Source organism: Channa argus, chromosome 13 (assembly GCF_033026475.1).
Source record: "Channa argus isolate prfri chromosome 13, Channa argus male v1.0, whole genome shotgun sequence".
Classification (NCBI taxonomy): domain Eukaryota; kingdom Metazoa; phylum Chordata; class Actinopteri; order Anabantiformes; family Channidae; genus Channa; species Channa argus.
Window position 1 is genome coordinate 25,545,059 of NC_090209.1, and position 17,464 is coordinate 25,562,522.

Consider the following 17,464-nt stretch of genomic DNA (forward strand, 5'->3'; position numbering starts at 1 on the left):
TTTCTTCACTAAAGTCTCAAATAGCAAAAACAACAGACAATATTTCTAAACAGTTTTGTTCTTTCATGTTCTTCCCTTGTTCTGACACCTGCTCTTCTTCCAATTCCAGTTACAGTTTTTACCTGTAGTGTGTTACAGCTTAAGCTCAATGAAAACAGCGTGGAAATGAACTAAGTCAAAAACAAGTTAACAATTGGAGTTTGATTCATTTATTGGATTCGAATAATTAGCTTTGTTGATAAATCTGATGGCTCTTTTTTGAAAGATCTTGCTTTAGTTTTACTTCCTGCTCCTGGCTTTTATTATAGGACCACGTCCCAGTTAGTTTCTTGAGCTTCTTGTTTCTCGTTAACCCTGATTGTATTCACCTGTGCCCCCTTGTATTTATACTCAGCTCTCCCCACTGTCCCCTGCCAGATCGTCTCTCCAGTCCTCCTCTGTGAAAATTCTGTGCTTTGGACATTGTCCTTCCATGGCCTACCTGATCCTTGTGTTTGGACTGTCCCCCCCAGGTTTTGGTCTGAGGTTTGCTTTCCTGTTTGTTTCAGTGTTTTAGTTTTGTCTAGTTATCCTCGTCTGTTTGTCCCTGGTTTTATGTTTGAGTATTTATGTGTCCCCTTCTGTCTGTCTGTGATTTATGTTCAGTTGTTTGTGTCTTTTGTTTGTGCCTCCCCTCAGTTATTAAGTTGGTTCGCATGCTTCCCCAGCAAAGTTGTAATTAGTGTGAAACCAATCAAGCTCTTGTTGCTTTCAGCAATCACACTTACTAGAATGGGCCTTTCCTACAGAAAATGCGTGTGATTGCTGCAAGCCAGCCGCTGCAGCCGCTGCAGCCATCGCCGAATCTGCAGCTCTGAACATTGTAAAAGTGACAGCACTCGAACAAAACAATAAAAATCATTTGCCGTTCGCCCAGTGGAGCAATAGAGGCAACACTCTATGTGAAGTGCTTCATCATGGGGCAGCTGTCCACAAAGTTTCATCATGCTACCATGTGTAGTTTTTGAGATATTGCAGTTTAAACCTCACTCCCATAGACTTTCCATTCTAAAAAAAATCATATTAATATTCATAATAATTACAGTACATTAGCTGTCAGCACAGGAAGTAATAGCACAGCTCTCCCAGCCAGACCTAACATGTTACAGTGGGAACCATCTTTGTAGCTGTTAGCATTTAGGACTAGTAGCACACCACAATGTGACTAACTATAAGCATTTGAGTGCATATTTGTGGTATCTGCTTCCTGTTTCTGGAACAGAAGATTTACAATGAGAGCTGGCAAAATATATAATGAGTTACAGTATATCTACAACATAAATAGAGATGTGAAGTCTACTAGGTTGTGAAATAAAATTTCCAGGCCTATTTTTTGTTAGTTTAATATTCCTTCAGTCCTTATGTCTTACGAGTAGCACCAGCTCTGGAGGAACCAAAACCAGACATTTAAAAAAAAAAAAAAAAAATTGTTAAACAACACACATAATCAGCTTCTTGTTTTGGCATCTTATTACAACATTTCCATGCAATAGAATAAGGATGCTAGGCCACGTATGTCCAGTCTTTTACTGTGTTTATTTGCACAGAAATACAGGCCCCCATTTCTTTAAATAATTGGGATCAATGATTATCTTCCAGGGAGTCAAGTGCATTATAGAAAGTAGTTTTTAAAAATGAACTAACATATTTAAAAAGCAAACTGGTGTATCTGACTGGAATTTGATTATTTATAGCCAACTCATATTTAGATGTGGGATTATTTTTTCCTTCTGATAAGCAACAGTGGTTTAAGGTCCACCATATATGTGTGTGTGTTTGGAATTTTTTTTAAATTTAAAATAAACTTTTACATGTTAATCCTTATTAAAACGCTGGTAAGTAACGTCACATGGGGCATGAAGGAGTGGGGTCAGGTGTGAATCCTGTACAGAACCTGCTGAAGAACCCTACACTCATTGATGTTTCCCTCAGTCCACTTATCACTGAAATTTGGGATCTGTTCATACCAGGTCTTCCTCCTCACACTGTTTTGTTGGCACTTGTGTTAGACCTCACTCTCACTTTCAGTTCCCTCTGCGTGCATGTTGACCCCTGCCCCCTCCCTTGTGCCTTGTGCCACTGCTTTATTCAGGGTCCTTTCTAAGTTGCTTTGTACATGCTTTTATTGGGCACGTGATGACTTTTCATTTTGTTTGACCGACCTGACTAAATTCACCTGCAAATTAAAAATTGGACGACCAATCATTTTCCACGCTCTAATATTTTGTATTAATGCCATGTAAGTGAAAGGTCTGTGTTTAGGCTCCGGGTGCTGCTTTGACTTGATAAAAAGAAGCTGGATCATGCCACTTTTGCTCTGGGGGGAGGACATAGAAAAGGGCTAATGGAGAGGGGAACAGAGCAGAGCATTGGGTTTCTATTATTTAGAGAAGTGAAAAGTTTCTGGTTTATCAGAGGAGAAGAAAGGGGTAACGTGAAATTCCTTCAACCTTTGATCTAATCCTTTGTCCTCTGAGCACATTCACCATTCATCATTTATCACTTTGTTGTGTCATTGTTAATTTTAGATTTTTGCCTCATATTTGATCAAGTCCTTTTCACAAATAGGATTGATCACTTTCAGCGAAGTTGCGTTAAGAAGGTTAAAGGAGTTTAGCTACTCCTCAAAACGGTCGGCAAAGCTAGAACAAAGTAACAACATGTGAGAGTCAAAGTCGGGCCTAACATGGCTTTTATTAGAAAATGAACTTAGATTAACTTATCGAGCAACAGGTAAAAGCTGGAGCGCAAAATTAGTTTGAATAATGTTTAGTTGTAGGATGAGAATAACCACAAACACCTACATTCACATTAGTCATTGCAGAATTATCGAATATTAAAATGCTAATCACTGCGTCATCTGAAGTTCGGTGATGAAAAATGTCTGGTTTATACATAAAATCCAGATTTCAATCAAAACATTATTTATCTTCTGACTTTGTCCCTGTAGATTAAATCTAGTTCCTGATCGTTGGCGGCTGCATCAAGGTGGTGGTGGATTGTAGCATGAATTCTCATAGATGGCAGATATCTGAAATACAGCATTAGCCAAAATAATACCACATTTGTTTCACTGGCGAGATCTGAACAATTAATTGGCTCAAGTCAAGCCTCATTTTTTTTAGATGGACGTCGTTGGAGCAGAACACCTCAAATATTCTGCAGATGAAATGCAATGATTATGATAAACTGTACCTCAATGATTAGAGTTCAACGAAATGACAAAACGGATCCACAGTGAAACAATCCAACTGTAATTAACATTTAGGGAAGAAATGATGAAACAAATTCAACGAATAAATGAACAGGTGGTGGCAAAAACTTACTGTATTCAGGAAGCCAAGGGAGCAAAGCAACTAAAAGAGTTTTGAGGCAGTGAAGGTATTTTCTCACTTCATGCTTCCTACACCAGGTGGCACAAAAGCCCATACAGGCCTGACTGCTGGTACCTGAGGCTCGACCTGTCGGTTCACCAGAGCCTTACTGAAAGGCCTGAGGCCAACTGGCCCACGTCCTCAACTTAAAACCCAAAGAGGTTAATATTATCATTGGTGGTAGTAGTAGTGAGAATGGTGACACAAGGAGCCTCATTCTACTTAAAAGCGAAACACAGCCAGTGCATATGTGTTGTAGAAGTGGCATGAAGTTCAATCCCCATTGACTCTGAGCTGGTTTCGGGACAGAGGGACAGCAGCCAGAGAAACTCTCATACCAACAACATACATTTACTCGCCAATCTTTGATCTCATGTAACCTTTTGCTGTCGCTTTAATTCATCAAATCCATTGTTTTTCTCCCTGTTTCAGTCCTACTGGACGTAGCTGCTGCTTTTGACACAGTGGACCAACGGGTTGGGCTGACTATTGTGACGCTCTCCTCTCTGCTTACCCAAATACCCCATTAACCAGTTACAGTTGATTCAGAACTTTGCTGCCCGAGTCCTGACGAGAAGCAGAAGTAGAGAAAACATGGCACCTTTTTTAAAGCCCTTCCATTAGGTTCGGCCTAAGAGGTCAGTGCTCTCACATCCTGTAGCACAAGTCTTTATGAGGCAGCTTTTAGTCTTTATGCTCTGAGCTGTTGGAACAGTCCAAGTAACTCGGAACAGCAAACTTAAAACCCGCCTTCTCATCCTGGCTTCTGATGTTCATTTATTGCATTTATTTACATATCGATTCGTTAATATTTTAATTTTTAAATTCTTTCATCGATTTTTCTCATGTTTTATTCATCTGGTTTATCCATATTTTTATCTACATCTACTTTTTGAATGTGTTATAAATTGATAATAATGTTTAAGTTATTTTTAGTCTTTAAACTTTTGAGTTCATTAGTCCTTAACTAACGTCTCACTGTTCTTGTTTACTGTGCCTTGTCAAATTTCTTTAAATACCCTCATTCAGTCATTTGTAAAGGACTTTGAATTGTCTTAATCTGTATAAATGGTGCTATACAAGGATTTAATTGGTCATTGACAGATATTGAAGTACTTCTCAGGCCTTTTGTTGTGTACATGCTTTGGCTTGTTAAAAATAGTTTGGCATTTTTCAAGCTGCTCTTAATATAAATTAATATTTTTGCATCTGCCCGACATTGTTGGTCACAAAATCTTTCTGTTTTCCAAACTCTGTTTGTGAGAGGCAGGCAGAGCCGTACAGCAGTCAGTGTTTAAAATGCATTTACAAGTCAGTCACACCAACACTGGACTTTACAAAGCTGCACAACAACAAAAAAAGATCCAGATTAATTCTGTTCTTCCGTTTAATGAACATGATTTCACTCACACTCTGACAATCGTGTTCAGATCTTCAGCGAAATTATCAGAAGCAAGTTGTTCAGGAGGAAGTCCAAAATCTGTGTGGTCTCTGTCCTTAAAGAACTTAACTTAAATGGTTAATTGATATAATGAAATTGAAGAAGTGTCAGTGGTTTGATTCCTATCACTAATATTTAAATGGCTCCCGCTGGCTCAGATGAACAACTTGCAGTTTGTGAAGCCATATGTCAAAGCACTTTGGATAAAGACACTATTCACTATGTGTCTTTGGGTAACACACCGAACTCTACCACCGGGCAGCTGCCATTATGTTTGTGTGGTTGACGGAGAAGCAGCTGTATATATATATTTCCCTTTTTCATAAGTGATAAAATATTACAGCCATGTAGCTGCGTAACACAAGATATGATGTGATGGTCAGATCTGTCTCCTCATCCTGTAACTACATAGAAAGACAGGAAGCTGAAGTTCCTCTGTTGCCTGTTTCTGTCTTTCTGCATGTTTGTGATATTTGACAGCTTCAGCTGCAGCCTCAGTATGATGTTGCTGCCACTGCAGGAACCTAAATGCAGGAAATCTGGTGCTGGAAATGTTACTGAAGACATGACATGAAAACTGACGTTCACCAAAGTTATTTGTTTCTAATAGTTTTTTCAATTGTTTAGAAAAAAATAAAAGAAAAAAAATTTTAAAAATTCAAAACCTGATTCTGTTCCTCTTTTTAGCCATTCAGTTAAAATGTGAACGGCTTTGTGATGGTGTTGAGTAAAATTTAGGTCTTTGTCAGAAATGGTAAAGGGTTCACTTCTATAGTACTTTCATCTAAAGCACTGCAGTGGTTGTGTTTTTTTGACACAAGACACAAAGATGTTGTTGATAGACGTCTCTGTTGCCAACTGAATTAGAGGCTTTTAGATGGTTTTCCACTGTGCTATAGTCTTTAAGGACTTAACTACTGCAAAAGAGGAAGTGAATATAAATACAAGTATTTAGTTTCCCTCCTGATCTCGTGGTGAGTCGAGGCCACAAGAGAGAATTTTAGCTGCTGCACAGACGTACAAACATGGGGACTCACAAACTAAAAAAAGGACAAAAGAAATTCAATAAGTTTAATTAAAATCAAACTTCCTGTTTCTGTTGTTATGAAGAAATGTTCACTGTTCTGCACTTGTCCATCGTTGAGAGAAGGACTTGTTGTCCTGAAAAAACTGAGGTTTTCTTTTAATTATCTTTCTCACTCTCGTAGCCTCTACCGGTTTGCCGCAGGGTTCAGTTCTTGGTCCTCTTCTTTTCTCTGTCTGTACTGATTCCCTGGGTGTCATCATTCAGTCACATGGTCTTTCCTATCACTGCTACGCTGATGAGACACAGCTCTTCCTGTCCTTTCCACCGGACAACTCTACTGTCTTATCGCATATCTCAGCCTGGACGAGAGAGACATTTTCAGCTCAACCACTCCAAGACCGAAGACCGTCGACGCAACACAACATCAGCATGTACAATGGATCTACAGTGATTTTCCCCACAAAGTTGGCCAAAAATCTGGGGGTCCTCATCGACGACCAACTGAGCTTTAAGAACCACATCACCTCAGTGTCTAGGGCAGCAGATTTTCCCTCTACAACATCAGGAAGATCAGACCCTACATCACGGAATATACAACCCAACGCATTGTACAGGCGCTGGTCACATCTCGTCTTGATTACTGCAACGCTTTGTTACTGGTGTTACCAGTATCCACAATCAAACCCTTGCAGATGATCCAAAATGCAGCAGCTCGCCTCATTTTTAATCAGCCAAAAAAGACCCATGTCACACCAGTTTTTAGATCTCTACACTGGCTTCCTGTAGCTGCTCGCATCAGGTTCAAAGCTCTGTCTCTTGCTCACAGGGTGGTTAACTCAACAGCACCTGTTACCTCAACTCACTCATTCAAGTCTACAATCCTTCTCGCCCGCTGCGATCTGCCAACAAACGACGTCTGGTGGTCCCAGCATCGCACAGAAGACACCAAGCAAAACTCTTCAGCGCAATGATCCCACGATGGTGGAACGAGCTACCCAACTCTGCACACTCAGCAGATTCTCTCCCAATATTCAAAAAACTGCTGAAAACAGAACTCATAGCATCTTCCTATGCACTTAAATCTATATAAAAAACAACCTTCCTTTCTGCTCTTTTTCGAACTTGCATCTCGTGAACTGTTATCACTTTTCTGATTGGACTTTTGCTTTGATGTTTTCTCCTTGACTTAGATTCTTCTTGCCTTGTACCTCACTTGTAAGTCGCTTGGGATAAAAGCGTCTGCTAAATGACTAAATGGAAATAAAGACAAACTGGCATCGACTAGAGCACCTGCCACTGCTGTATGTAAGACGTGGATGTAATAGATGTAGTTTCAGCAGCTGAAGCCTTGTACAGATGTAGTATGTCTGAGCCAGCTGTTTATGGAACGTCTCTTCCTTTAGGACGTCTTTAAACCTGAGATGATGTAGGACAGATACAAAATGGTGATTGTTGGTGTAAAAAAGGCTGCTGGAGGAAGAACAGTCACCTTTTCATGTTTCCCTAAGCCTCAGTCTTCAAACATCCCTCACATTATTTTGTTGGCACTTGTTTAGGTGCCACTTGCCCTCTCTCTCAATTTCACTTCCCTCTGCATCCATGTTGACCTCTGCCCCTCCTCCCTGACAGTTCTCATCTTCCTCCTATTGAAAGCAGACTTGTGCAATGTGCCCCAAGGGCATTCTGGGTCCTCTCTTATTTGCTTTGTACATGCTTCCTGGTGGGATTTTGAATGACTGAACAAACGTATATCGCTGTGCAGATGATATCTGACACATCTCTAGTTTGGATTTAATGACTTACTGTAACTGTAACTTGTATCTTCAAAGAATAATAAAGCGCTCTAATATTTTACATTAATGCCACCTTGGTGCTGTACAGTGAATGAAAGTTTTCACGTTCCAGCTTCTACCTTGACTTGATAAAAAGAAGATGGAGTGTGTCACTGTTGCCCTGGTTACCTGAGGTTACCTGGGTCAAGATGGCAGGGAGGGAATAGTAAAGGGCAGTGCTGTCAAAAGTAACTGTACACGGACAAAGTGATTACAGATGATGGATTTTAACTTTAAACTGATCAAAGTGATTCAATTTGCATTAGAAAGTGCAGAATAATGAATCGAAATGCACGTGAGCGTGGAGACATAAAGACGGATGCAGAGGGAGCAAAGCTGAGCACTGGGCGTTATGTTTGCAGGAGGGTTTCTATTATTTAGAGAAGTGAAACGTTTCTGGTTTATCAGTGGTAAAGAAACAGGCAACAATAAACCACTAAAACCGTAAGATGGAAATTCTTCACACTTTGATCTGCTCCTTCTTCCTCTGTGAGTACATTTGATTTTTGTATATTTATATTTCTTACATTACTTGGCTTTTATGTGTGTTCGTCCACAGTTGGTAAATTTGCACCACAGCTTTTCATGAGAGGTTTTAATGGTCAAAAACGAGCAGGTTTTCACTAAGACATTATCTATGACTTCATAGACAGTGCCTCCACAGGAATGTACAGCTCACTCACCCCCCGTCTCCGGCCATGCAGTGCCGGTCCCGAGCCCGGTAGAAATGGGGGACTCGCGTCAAGAAGGGCATCTGTCGTAAAAACTGTGCCAAATGATCCAGTGTGGTGAAGCTGAAAGGACAGAAAGGACAAAAACCTTCTGTCTTGTCCATCCTTTTAATACTTTTTTAAAAATATGTTTTTGCTATAATTTGAACACCAGGAAGTTTCCCACCTCTGTTAGAGAAAAATATTCTTAGCAATATTTTAAATTCACGTCTTTATTGACACTGGTGCCCGAGTACTATGTTACATGTGATGAATTTCCATTGTGGAGATATTTCTATGGCTCACTAAAGGATGTGTGAGAAGATGCAAATCTGTCTCTAATCTGTGGATCTGTGTAAAAACTGTGATCAGACTGCAACAGTACCCAGTTATTGTTCATCTTTCCAGCAGCTCTGCAGGACGGAAACACTGTCTTTGCACAATTTGCTCTCTATACCGGAGTGGAAGGAGGAAGTGTCACTGTTAAATGCTCTTTTTTTTCCTCCGGAACGAGGAGGGTTTTCTGCAAAGAAAAGTGTGAGGACGGAAACATTCTCGTTGAAACAAGTGGAGTCAGGGGTCAAAGTGGCCGATACAGCATCGAATGTAACGGACAAGACGTTTTTGTGACCATCGCACAGCTGAGCCAGTCCGACTCTGGACAGTACAGATGTAGTTTGGGAACATCTGTGTCATTAGTTTCGTTTATCCCACTTGAGCTCATTGTTGTAGGCGGTGAGTTACAACAAGAGTTAATCAGTAATAGATTGAAAAACAAATCTCGTTATAAAACTTTCACAGTGAGTGTGATTCTTATCTAACGTTTCCACAGCCCTGCTGGATGGAGATCGTCATCCTTCTGAAGACGAAGCTCTCAATACCAGACCTGGAGGAAACATTACAGTTGGGTGTTACTTCACTCACACTGGAAAGACAAAGTTCTTCTGTCGGGATCAGTGTAAAGACGAGGACGTGTTTATAGCCACATACAGTGACACTGATCAGAAAGGCAGATACAGCACCAGATATTTGGAAACATCTCCTACAGGAGCTTTCTTGTACGTGACCATCACACAGCTGACGGACACCGACTCTGGACTGTACTGGTGTGGTCTGGACAGATCCTTACACAAGCTTGAGATCAGTGTCACAGAGGGTGAGTTTTCACTTAAAGTTGAAAGAAATCAGAGCCTGAGTGAGTCTGTATGGATGTGTACGTATGAATGTGTCCATGAATAACAGGTCTGCATGTGATTTATGTCTGAATTGTTGGACGATCAGCGTCTAAACACAATGACCAGGGGAACTGTTTCACTCAAGGCTGAATAACAACTCGGATATGTCTGAGGGGTCATGTTATAATCACAGTTTAGTCCCTAACGTGGTTTTATCAACGTGTGAGCACAAGTTACTCAAATGAAATGTGTTTGTAGATATAGGAGATAACACAAAGTCCTACCTAGTGCTGCCTCTGGTCGTCGTCACTGGGCTCCTGTCATCAGCGACGGCTCTGATGATCTGCAGGAAGAGGTCTTCTAAACCTAAATATGAGGCAACAGGTGATGCGCGCGCGCGCACACACACACACACACACACACACACACAGCTGCACGTTCTTCCCGAGCATCACAAACCTTTTGAAACACAGCAAAACGTCCAACATTCTGAGTGAGGTTTTAATGTCCGTCTGATTGATATTGTAGCTTGGGGGACGGCACAGGGATCCCCGGGGAATTATGGGTAATAGGCATGTTAATAGTTCTATGTGTTTAAAGTGTTTAATGTGCATGATTTGTGCTAAGATTAGTGTTATTAGGTGTGTTCAGACGTTCTGGTTTTACTATATGTGATGTATTTTATCACTGGCACTTTTCCTGCTGCTTCATGTGGGACCAGCCTCAACTGCAAGATGCTTTTTTCTGTTCCCCAGGTTTGGAGATCAGAGGAAACTCAGAGGAAAAAAACAATGAGGTGAGTTTTTTTAACACTTTCTTACTTCGCTTCCTTCTTGGACAATACGGCTGCTGTAAAACTGAAAAAAAGAAAAAACAGTCATTTCATGTTCCCTTTCATATCCCACATAAATAAGTAAGTTAATAAGAATTTCTCAGAGTTTCCAAGCAACAAACACGAAGATGCATTTCACTGAGCAATATGTTGCCCTCGGACACAAAGTCATCTTATCGTCCAGTCTCATTTCTTACTTACAACATCTTACATTCAACATCTTCTTAAACGGTGAAAGTCTAATATGTCATCAATTCATTAACTGTGATTGGAGAAACAGATGGTTTGATGGTTCTTGGTAAGATATGAAAATATTAGTGAGAAATACCCGTTTTACAAGAATTGAACCCCAGTAACTGGAAAGAACAAGTGTATTACTGCCCCGTTTACGTTCATTTCTCAGATTTAGTAATATACTTCACCTAAACTCATTAAACGTGGTAAACATGAGAAGTTTCATACACATTAACTCGGGTGGAGTTTACAGGAAACAGAAGCAGCTACTCCAGTAAAACACGAGGACACAGCTTTAGTCCCCATGGTGTGTTGGCTTTTCTGCCTCTGGAAAATACATTTTTAAATCGTTTCTTTTTCAGATTCCCTTGTATGAGAACGATTGTCCAGTCTCCACGTGTGAGGACTACCTGGGTCTCCATCCAGCCACCAGGGATCAGAACCAATTCTACTCTACACTCACACAACACACATGAACATCCATGCTGATTTGTCTTTCTTGGTTTGGTTTTATACTATATGTTTGATATTTTCATATCATCACTGTTTATGTGCAGATAATGTTCCATGTACTTTTTTTGCTACTGTCTACTGCAATGTGTCACAATGAAAACAACACACAAAAAACGTTTTGCATATAGTTGTTTATTAAAGCGTATGATTTTTAAAACACAAGGAGAAAGGATATAAGATTAATCAACCAATCTGCACAAATATCAAATTCCTCAAAACAGCTGCTTACTCTGTTCAGGGTGCAGCTAACTTATCACACACGACTATAATCAGCTTACAGCTTACATTCAGGTAATAATATCCACATCACACAGCCAATTAACAACTGAACCAAACAATTGCAAAACAATTATGTGATCACCTTCTTAGGAATAATTTGTATGAAGACTTTCAGTCAGGATTTAGAGTTCATCATAGTACAGAAACAGCACTGGTAAAAGTCACCAACGATCTTCTCATGGCCTCAGATACTGGACTCATCTCTATACTTGTTCTTTTAGATCTTAGTGCTGCATTTGATACCATTGATTATAACATTTTATTACAGAGACTGGAACATGAAATTGGAATTACAGGAACTGAACTAGGTTGGTTTAAATCTTATCTATCTGATAGATTTCAATTTGTTCATGTTAATGATGAATCCTCCATGCACACAAAGGTTAGCTATGGAGTTCCACAAGGCTCTGTGTTAGGACCAATACTTTTTACTTTATATATGTCTCCTTTAGGCAACATTATTAGAAAACACTCCATAAATTTCCACTGTTATGCTGATGATAACCAGCTATATTTATCTATGGAACCAGATGAAAATAATCAGTTAATAAAGCTTCAAGCCTACAAGACATAAAGGCCTGGATGTCCCACAATTTTTTACTTTTAAACTCAGACAAAACTGAAGTCATAGTATTTGGGCCCAAAAATCTCAGAGACGTGATGTCCAACCATATTGTTACCCTAGATGGCATAAGTCTGGCCTCCAGTACTACTGCAAGGAACCTTGGAGTTATTTTTGATCAGGATCTGTCCTTTAAGTCACATATAAAACAAATCTCTAGAACAGCCTTCTTCCACCTACGGAACATTGCCAAAATTAGGAGCATCCTGTCTCAAAGTGATGCCGAAAAACTGGTCCATGCATTTGTTACCTCTAGGTTGGACTACTGTAATTCCCTACTTTCAGGATGCCCCAGTAACTCCCTAAAGAGCCTGCAATTAATCCAAAATGCTGCAGCAAGAGTGCTGACTGGAACTAGCAAGAGAGATCATATTTCACCTTCACTAGCTTCTCTCCATTGGCTTCCAATTAAATGTAGAATAGAATTTAAAACCCTGCTTCTTACATAGAAAGCTCTGAATGGTCAGGCTCCATCATATTTAGAAGACCTCATAGCACCATATCATGCCAGTAGACCACTTCGCTCTCAGAATGCAGGCCTACTTGTGGTTCCCAGAATTTCCAAAAGTAGAATGGGAGGTAGAGCCTTTAGCTATCAAGCTCCTCTCTTGTGGAACCAGCTCCCAGTTCACATTCGGGAAACAGACACCCTCTCTACTTTTAAGTCGAAGCTTAAAACCTTCCTCTTTAATAAAGCATATAGTTAGTTATAATTATGGTGCCATAGGCTTAGACTGCTGGGGGACCCACCCCCCAATGCACTGAGCTCCTTTCCTCCTCTTGACCATCTCTCCTCTCCTCTCATCCAGCAATTGTCACCACTGTATGTCATTAACTCTGTGTGTTCTCTCCCGTAGTTGTCTTTGTCCTCCTCTGTCCCCTTCTCTCTGTCCCTTTCTGCAGGTGTCCCCCGGCTTTTAAGCTGTGTGTCTTCCAGCGTGAAGCTACTGGTCCTACCAATCTGCCCGATGTTTTGTTGTTGCTTTCGTTGCTCTGTTCTTTTCTCTCTCCCCTTTCCACTCACCCCAACCGGTCGAGGCAGATGGCCGTCCACCCTGAGCCTGGTTCTGCTGGAGGTTTCTTCCGTTAAAGGGAGTTTTTCCTCTCCACTGTTGCCTATGGCTTGCTCCAGGGGGAATTGTTGGGTTCTCTTTATATATCTTTATAATCTTGACTTTATTCTGTAAAGTGCCCTGAGATGACTTTGTTGTGAATTGGCGCTATATAAATAAAGTTGAATTGAATTGAAATTGAACATGTTCATACACACAGTGATTTATTCATAGTCAACTCTACCAGTGGTTTCATTGAATGATGCTGACTTGATGTGTCATCATCACACAGCCATTACAGTCTGGAGGTGACTACTTCACCAAACCCAAGGAAACAAATAAAATCTTTGGGAAAGCTGGAAACAAAAAACCATAACAAGTAGGAGTGAAAACCTGGCTTCATGTAATTGGATTAAAAACTAAACTTGTGATAATCAACGGGTAAAAGCTGGACTTCACATTTCTATCTTCTCAAAGAGAAGGAGCATAACCAGGTAATGAAGTGAGAAGATGGTGATCATCCTCAGAAACAAACAGTTTCTATCAGCCGAAGTCAGATAATTAAAAACCAGTGAAAAAACTGTAAATCTGCAGCAAAGCTTAAGATTCACGATACAAATTAAATCATTTACTTTTTTATTCATTGTCGTTGTAGAGCAGTTCAGGTCCTGATCTCTGGTGGCTGGTTCAATGTTTGAGAAGAGTCTCACATCACGCCTGGTTTTGGTTATCATAGATAACAGGTAACTGAAAATAAAACAGGAATGAAAGCAAAAAAGCATTAAAGAAATTATTATTTTAAAATCATAATTGGTGAGTAAAACTTTTTCAAAGAAATTACAAAACTGATATAAAGGAAAACAATAAAACAGCTACATTAAAATTTCCGTTGAAAAGTAATAAAGGAACCATGAAACAGTGCAGGATTGAGCCTTATGCCAGTTTGCTGGATCATGCTGCTTTCACAAATATTGAGCGAAACACATTCATCCTCTGTGCATCATGAACGTCTGTAAAACAGACACAGTGCCAACAGAACTAAATGTTCCAGGTCTCAGTCTCAGTCTGAAACCACCTCATTTTGTGCATATTGGAGAAGTATGAGCAGAGAAGAACAGCTGCTGATTACACACCATCCATAACCACTGAATCTGACTTCAAACAAAAACTAAATAAGATAAAGTTAAAGTCACCTCTTTGTCGCTACTGGTGTTTCTCCTTTTCTTCCATTGGTAGAACAGCAGAAATACAACCAAGAGTAACAGAACAACCAAGGGGATACCCAGGCCCAGAGGCAGGAACTGGGCATTGGAGGAGGGAGTAGAAGTTGGAGTAGTAGTAGTAGTTGGAGGCCCTGGAATTGTAAACCGTAAACAGTAAAACCATCAGCTACTGAAGAAATACTGATACACGTCCCTGACAACCAGAGACAGACACACAACAAAGATCAGATATGTCAGGTAATTGTAGCAAGTTGGTTTTGCTCAAAGCAAATGAGAAATTAGTAACTGCTGGGTTTTATAATAAACTTACAGAACAATCATATGCTGTTAACTTCCCTGATGACCATTGTTTCAGTTCCCACCAAATACCTAATAGTCCCTAAAATCAGGTGTGTCACCACAGTTAGGGAGGAGCCAGAAGATTCACATGAACAAACATGTTACATTTACAGTTTGAAGGTTCCCAGTCAACCACATTTGTCAGCTGGACGTCTTTATCCAAACTTAAAAAAATAAAAGTCCGTCCATCTGTCATCATCATCCCCAAAGTGTTGTTGCGGTGGCAGCAGATATAATAATTTCTAGCTCCTCTGGTTGGATTCCAAGGTCAGATGAGATACATATATAATCTCTCCAACGTGTTCAGGGTCTAGCACAGGGTCTGTTACCAGCTCAGCGTGTCTGGAAGACCTGAGGACATCTGACTTGCTACTGTTTAGAGCTTTAGTACTGTGCACAGAGCCTTCACAGGAAAAGTTAACTGCCCAATCAAACAATATAAATCAATGACATCAGGTTTCAATCCTTTGGCATCCACAGCACAAACTGAACCTGGTAGAACAGCACTGAACAGAAAATGAATGGATTACAAAGACACGTGTTGATGAGTTTTAAAACACACTCACCGTCTGCAACAAGGATCTGAAACCTCTCATATGAAACTGGAGACAAAGGGTCACCGTAACCACACCTGTACCATCCTGTGTCAGACCTGTTCACTTGTGTGATTGTGACATACAGTCCGGATGCAGATCCTGCTGTGTATTTAATGCCGTATCTTCCAGTCTGAGCTGTGACATTAGTTGTGGTGATGAGAACATTCTCTCTGTTACATGGCTCCTTACAGAAGAACCTTGTGCTATTGTAGACATAATTGTGGCACGGATATGTGATGTTTTCTCCTTCAGTATATGTGCGGATAAAGCCAATAATATTCAGATACACTGTGGAAAAGAACAGGCACAGTTATGGTTACATGACAATACAGAACATTTTATACATTTTATAAATTATTATAAATCCAATTCCACACATCATGAACAAATCACAGTCCACCCACAGTTTAATTTGTTTCTGTTCTGTAGTGTGTAATTTAGAATTAAGTCCAGTTTAAGTTTGATTTAGTTTTCGTCATATAAATGTATAAATCATCAAATTTACATATTCATGACTTATTTAGTCTTTACATACATTTAAAATGGATTTACCCCTGAAGCTGAAGCCGTGAGTTATAAGTTGTATGTACGAATTCACACTGGACTTTTCAGGATTCATTCATTACATAACATAAATTTTCTCTATACACCAACCGTTAATGCTTCAAAGGAAGAGTTAAAATTGTGTTTTCAATCTTGTGCATCTTTTTAATTTCACATTTTTCAATGCTAATTGAGGATTTTAACAAGTTGCAGATATTGATGTTTCTTAAAAACGCGACTATTCTAAATATATTTGGTTTAATGACTTTTAGCAAAAACTCACCTTCTGAAACTCTGATCTCAAAGTCACTGTATGAGTCTGGAACCAAAGATTTGCCCAAACCACACCTGTATGGTCCTGAGTCAGACTGGGTGAAATTGGTGATGCTCACAGTCAAAATTCCATATCCTGATGCATTTTTGTAATCAGTGCTGTATCTACCACTTGTAGCTGTGACGTTATCTGTTTTAATGAGAATGTTTTCTTCTTCACATTGTCCCTTACAGAAGAACTTTGTGTTTCCAGACGGGAGCAAGTAACAAGAAAGTCGACCACTTCTTCCTTTTGATGCTGTTAAAATGATTAGTCCGTTGTTTCCACCACACAGAGCTGTTGGAGGGACACACAGTACATTCTGATTGTCAGTACTTGTGTTTCTGTGTCTGCTCTGACAAATATTGTTCACTGTTCTACATTCTACAGCATGAAGCAGAGAATCTGTGGTCAGAGATTTAAAGAAATGAAAAATGCAGCATTACAGACACAGTCGGGTAATCAGTCCTCACCTGATAAGAAGCAGAGGAACAGAACATGGGGAATCTTCATCCTGATGGAGAAAACTGGTGAAGCTGCAGAAACGATGCCTCTGTCACTTCAAAGTCTCTGTGTGACCAAGCAGGAAGTTGATCTTTGTTTTAGCTCCCAGCTTTGGCTGCAGCCACATCATGATGATGATGATGTGACTGTCAGCACAAGGAAAGTATTTATCATTTACTATGCAAAAATTCCTGATCAGAATAACTGAACAAAGCCTCTCTATTCAAGATGTGGAAGAAATCTCACAGTTTTATGTTACTTTACTGACTCTGGAAGCAGGACGTTCTACTTGTTAAAATAAGTGACACACACACAGCATCACATATATAGAATGAACTCCTACAGGAGATGACTCAGGCTGCTATTGGTTTAGTAAGTATTAGTTTATTTCTCATTTCTCTCAGGGGTTTGAAGGTTATTGCCACAAATAGTGATAAGTACAAAGAAAATCTCTGTTTTTTTACGTTTGGCACCAGTTCTGTTTGGCATGTGGTGATGCTAATGACATAATCCAGACATAATACGCATAATTTCTATTGGTTTATTGTCTATTGTTCACAGCTACATTCACATCAACAGCAATACAGGACGTAAACTAAAAAAATAAAGATGTTACACAGCATCATCTTTGCCTAAAAATCAGACGGAGACAACAGGCGAATCCACATGATTTATAAGTTAGTTTATACATTTATAAATACAATGATTTGACCAAAAGTTGTTACATGATTAGAGTCAGAAGACATTTTTCACATTTACACTTAATTATCTTCAGCAAAGCCTCTCAGCCAGAGAAACTCTGGACTGTTATCAAGT

General features: G+C 39.8%; 2 protein-coding genes across 4 annotated transcripts; one reads left to right on the forward strand and one right to left on the reverse strand.

The window, feature by feature from the left end:
- Positions 1 to 8,065: 8,065 nt before the first annotated feature.
- Positions 8,066 to 12,673, forward strand: LOC137140013 (polymeric immunoglobulin receptor-like). Of its 3 annotated transcripts, none has more exons than XM_067528018.1 (6): positions 8,066 to 8,202; positions 8,832 to 9,158; positions 9,256 to 9,579; positions 9,857 to 9,982; positions 10,354 to 10,394; positions 11,027 to 12,666. In XM_067528018.1, the coding sequence occupies exons 1-6, from the start codon at positions 8,163 to 8,165 to the stop codon at positions 11,138 to 11,140; spliced, it is 972 nt and encodes a 323-aa protein (XP_067384119.1). In that variant the 5' UTR covers positions 8,066 to 8,162; the 3' UTR covers positions 11,141 to 12,666. The 3 variants fall into 3 exon arrangements, with proteins under 3 accessions (XP_067384119.1, XP_067384120.1, XP_067384121.1); XM_067528019.1 differs by having other exon boundaries at positions 8,080 to 8,202; positions 8,835 to 9,158; positions 11,027 to 12,665; XM_067528020.1 differs by lacking the exon at positions 8,832 to 9,158 and having other exon boundaries at positions 8,091 to 8,202; positions 11,027 to 12,673.
- A 109-nt stretch (positions 12,674 to 12,782) lies between these two features.
- Positions 12,783 to 16,914, reverse strand: LOC137140014 (polymeric immunoglobulin receptor-like). Its single transcript, XM_067528021.1, has 5 exons — positions 16,618 to 16,914; positions 16,115 to 16,441; positions 15,259 to 15,576; positions 14,324 to 14,484; positions 12,783 to 13,877 (listed from the first exon to the last, which is right to left on the reverse strand). Exons 1-5 carry the CDS (start codon positions 16,655 to 16,657, stop codon positions 13,842 to 13,844), a joined length of 882 nt encoding a protein of 293 aa, XP_067384122.1. The 5' UTR covers positions 16,658 to 16,914; the 3' UTR covers positions 12,783 to 13,841.
- Positions 16,915 to 17,464: the final 550 nt, after the last annotated feature.

Bases quoted from the DNA above. Each gene is read 5' to 3' on its own strand.
- LOC137140013 (XM_067528018.1), top strand. From the start codon at position 8,163: ATGGAAATTCTTCACACTTTGATCTGCTCCTTCTTCCTCT. The intron at 8,203-8,831 runs GTGAGTACATTT...TCATCTTTCCAG, and splicing joins GATCTGCTCCTTCTTCCTCT to CAGCTCTGCAGGACGGAAAC. The intron at 9,580-9,856 runs GTGAGTTTTCAC...ATGTGTTTGTAG, and splicing joins TGAGATCAGTGTCACAGAGG to ATATAGGAGATAACACAAAG.
- LOC137140014 (XM_067528021.1), bottom strand. From the start codon at position 16,657: ATGAAGATTCCCCATGTTCTGTTCCTCTGCTTCTTATCAG. The intron at 16,442-16,617 runs GTGAGGACTGAT...TCCCTCCAACAG, and splicing joins GTTCCTCTGCTTCTTATCAG to CTCTGTGTGGTGGAAACAAC. The intron at 13,878-14,323 runs GTGACTTTAACT...TTTTATTTTCAG, and splicing joins ACACCAGTAGCGACAAAGAG to TTACCTGTTATCTATGATAA.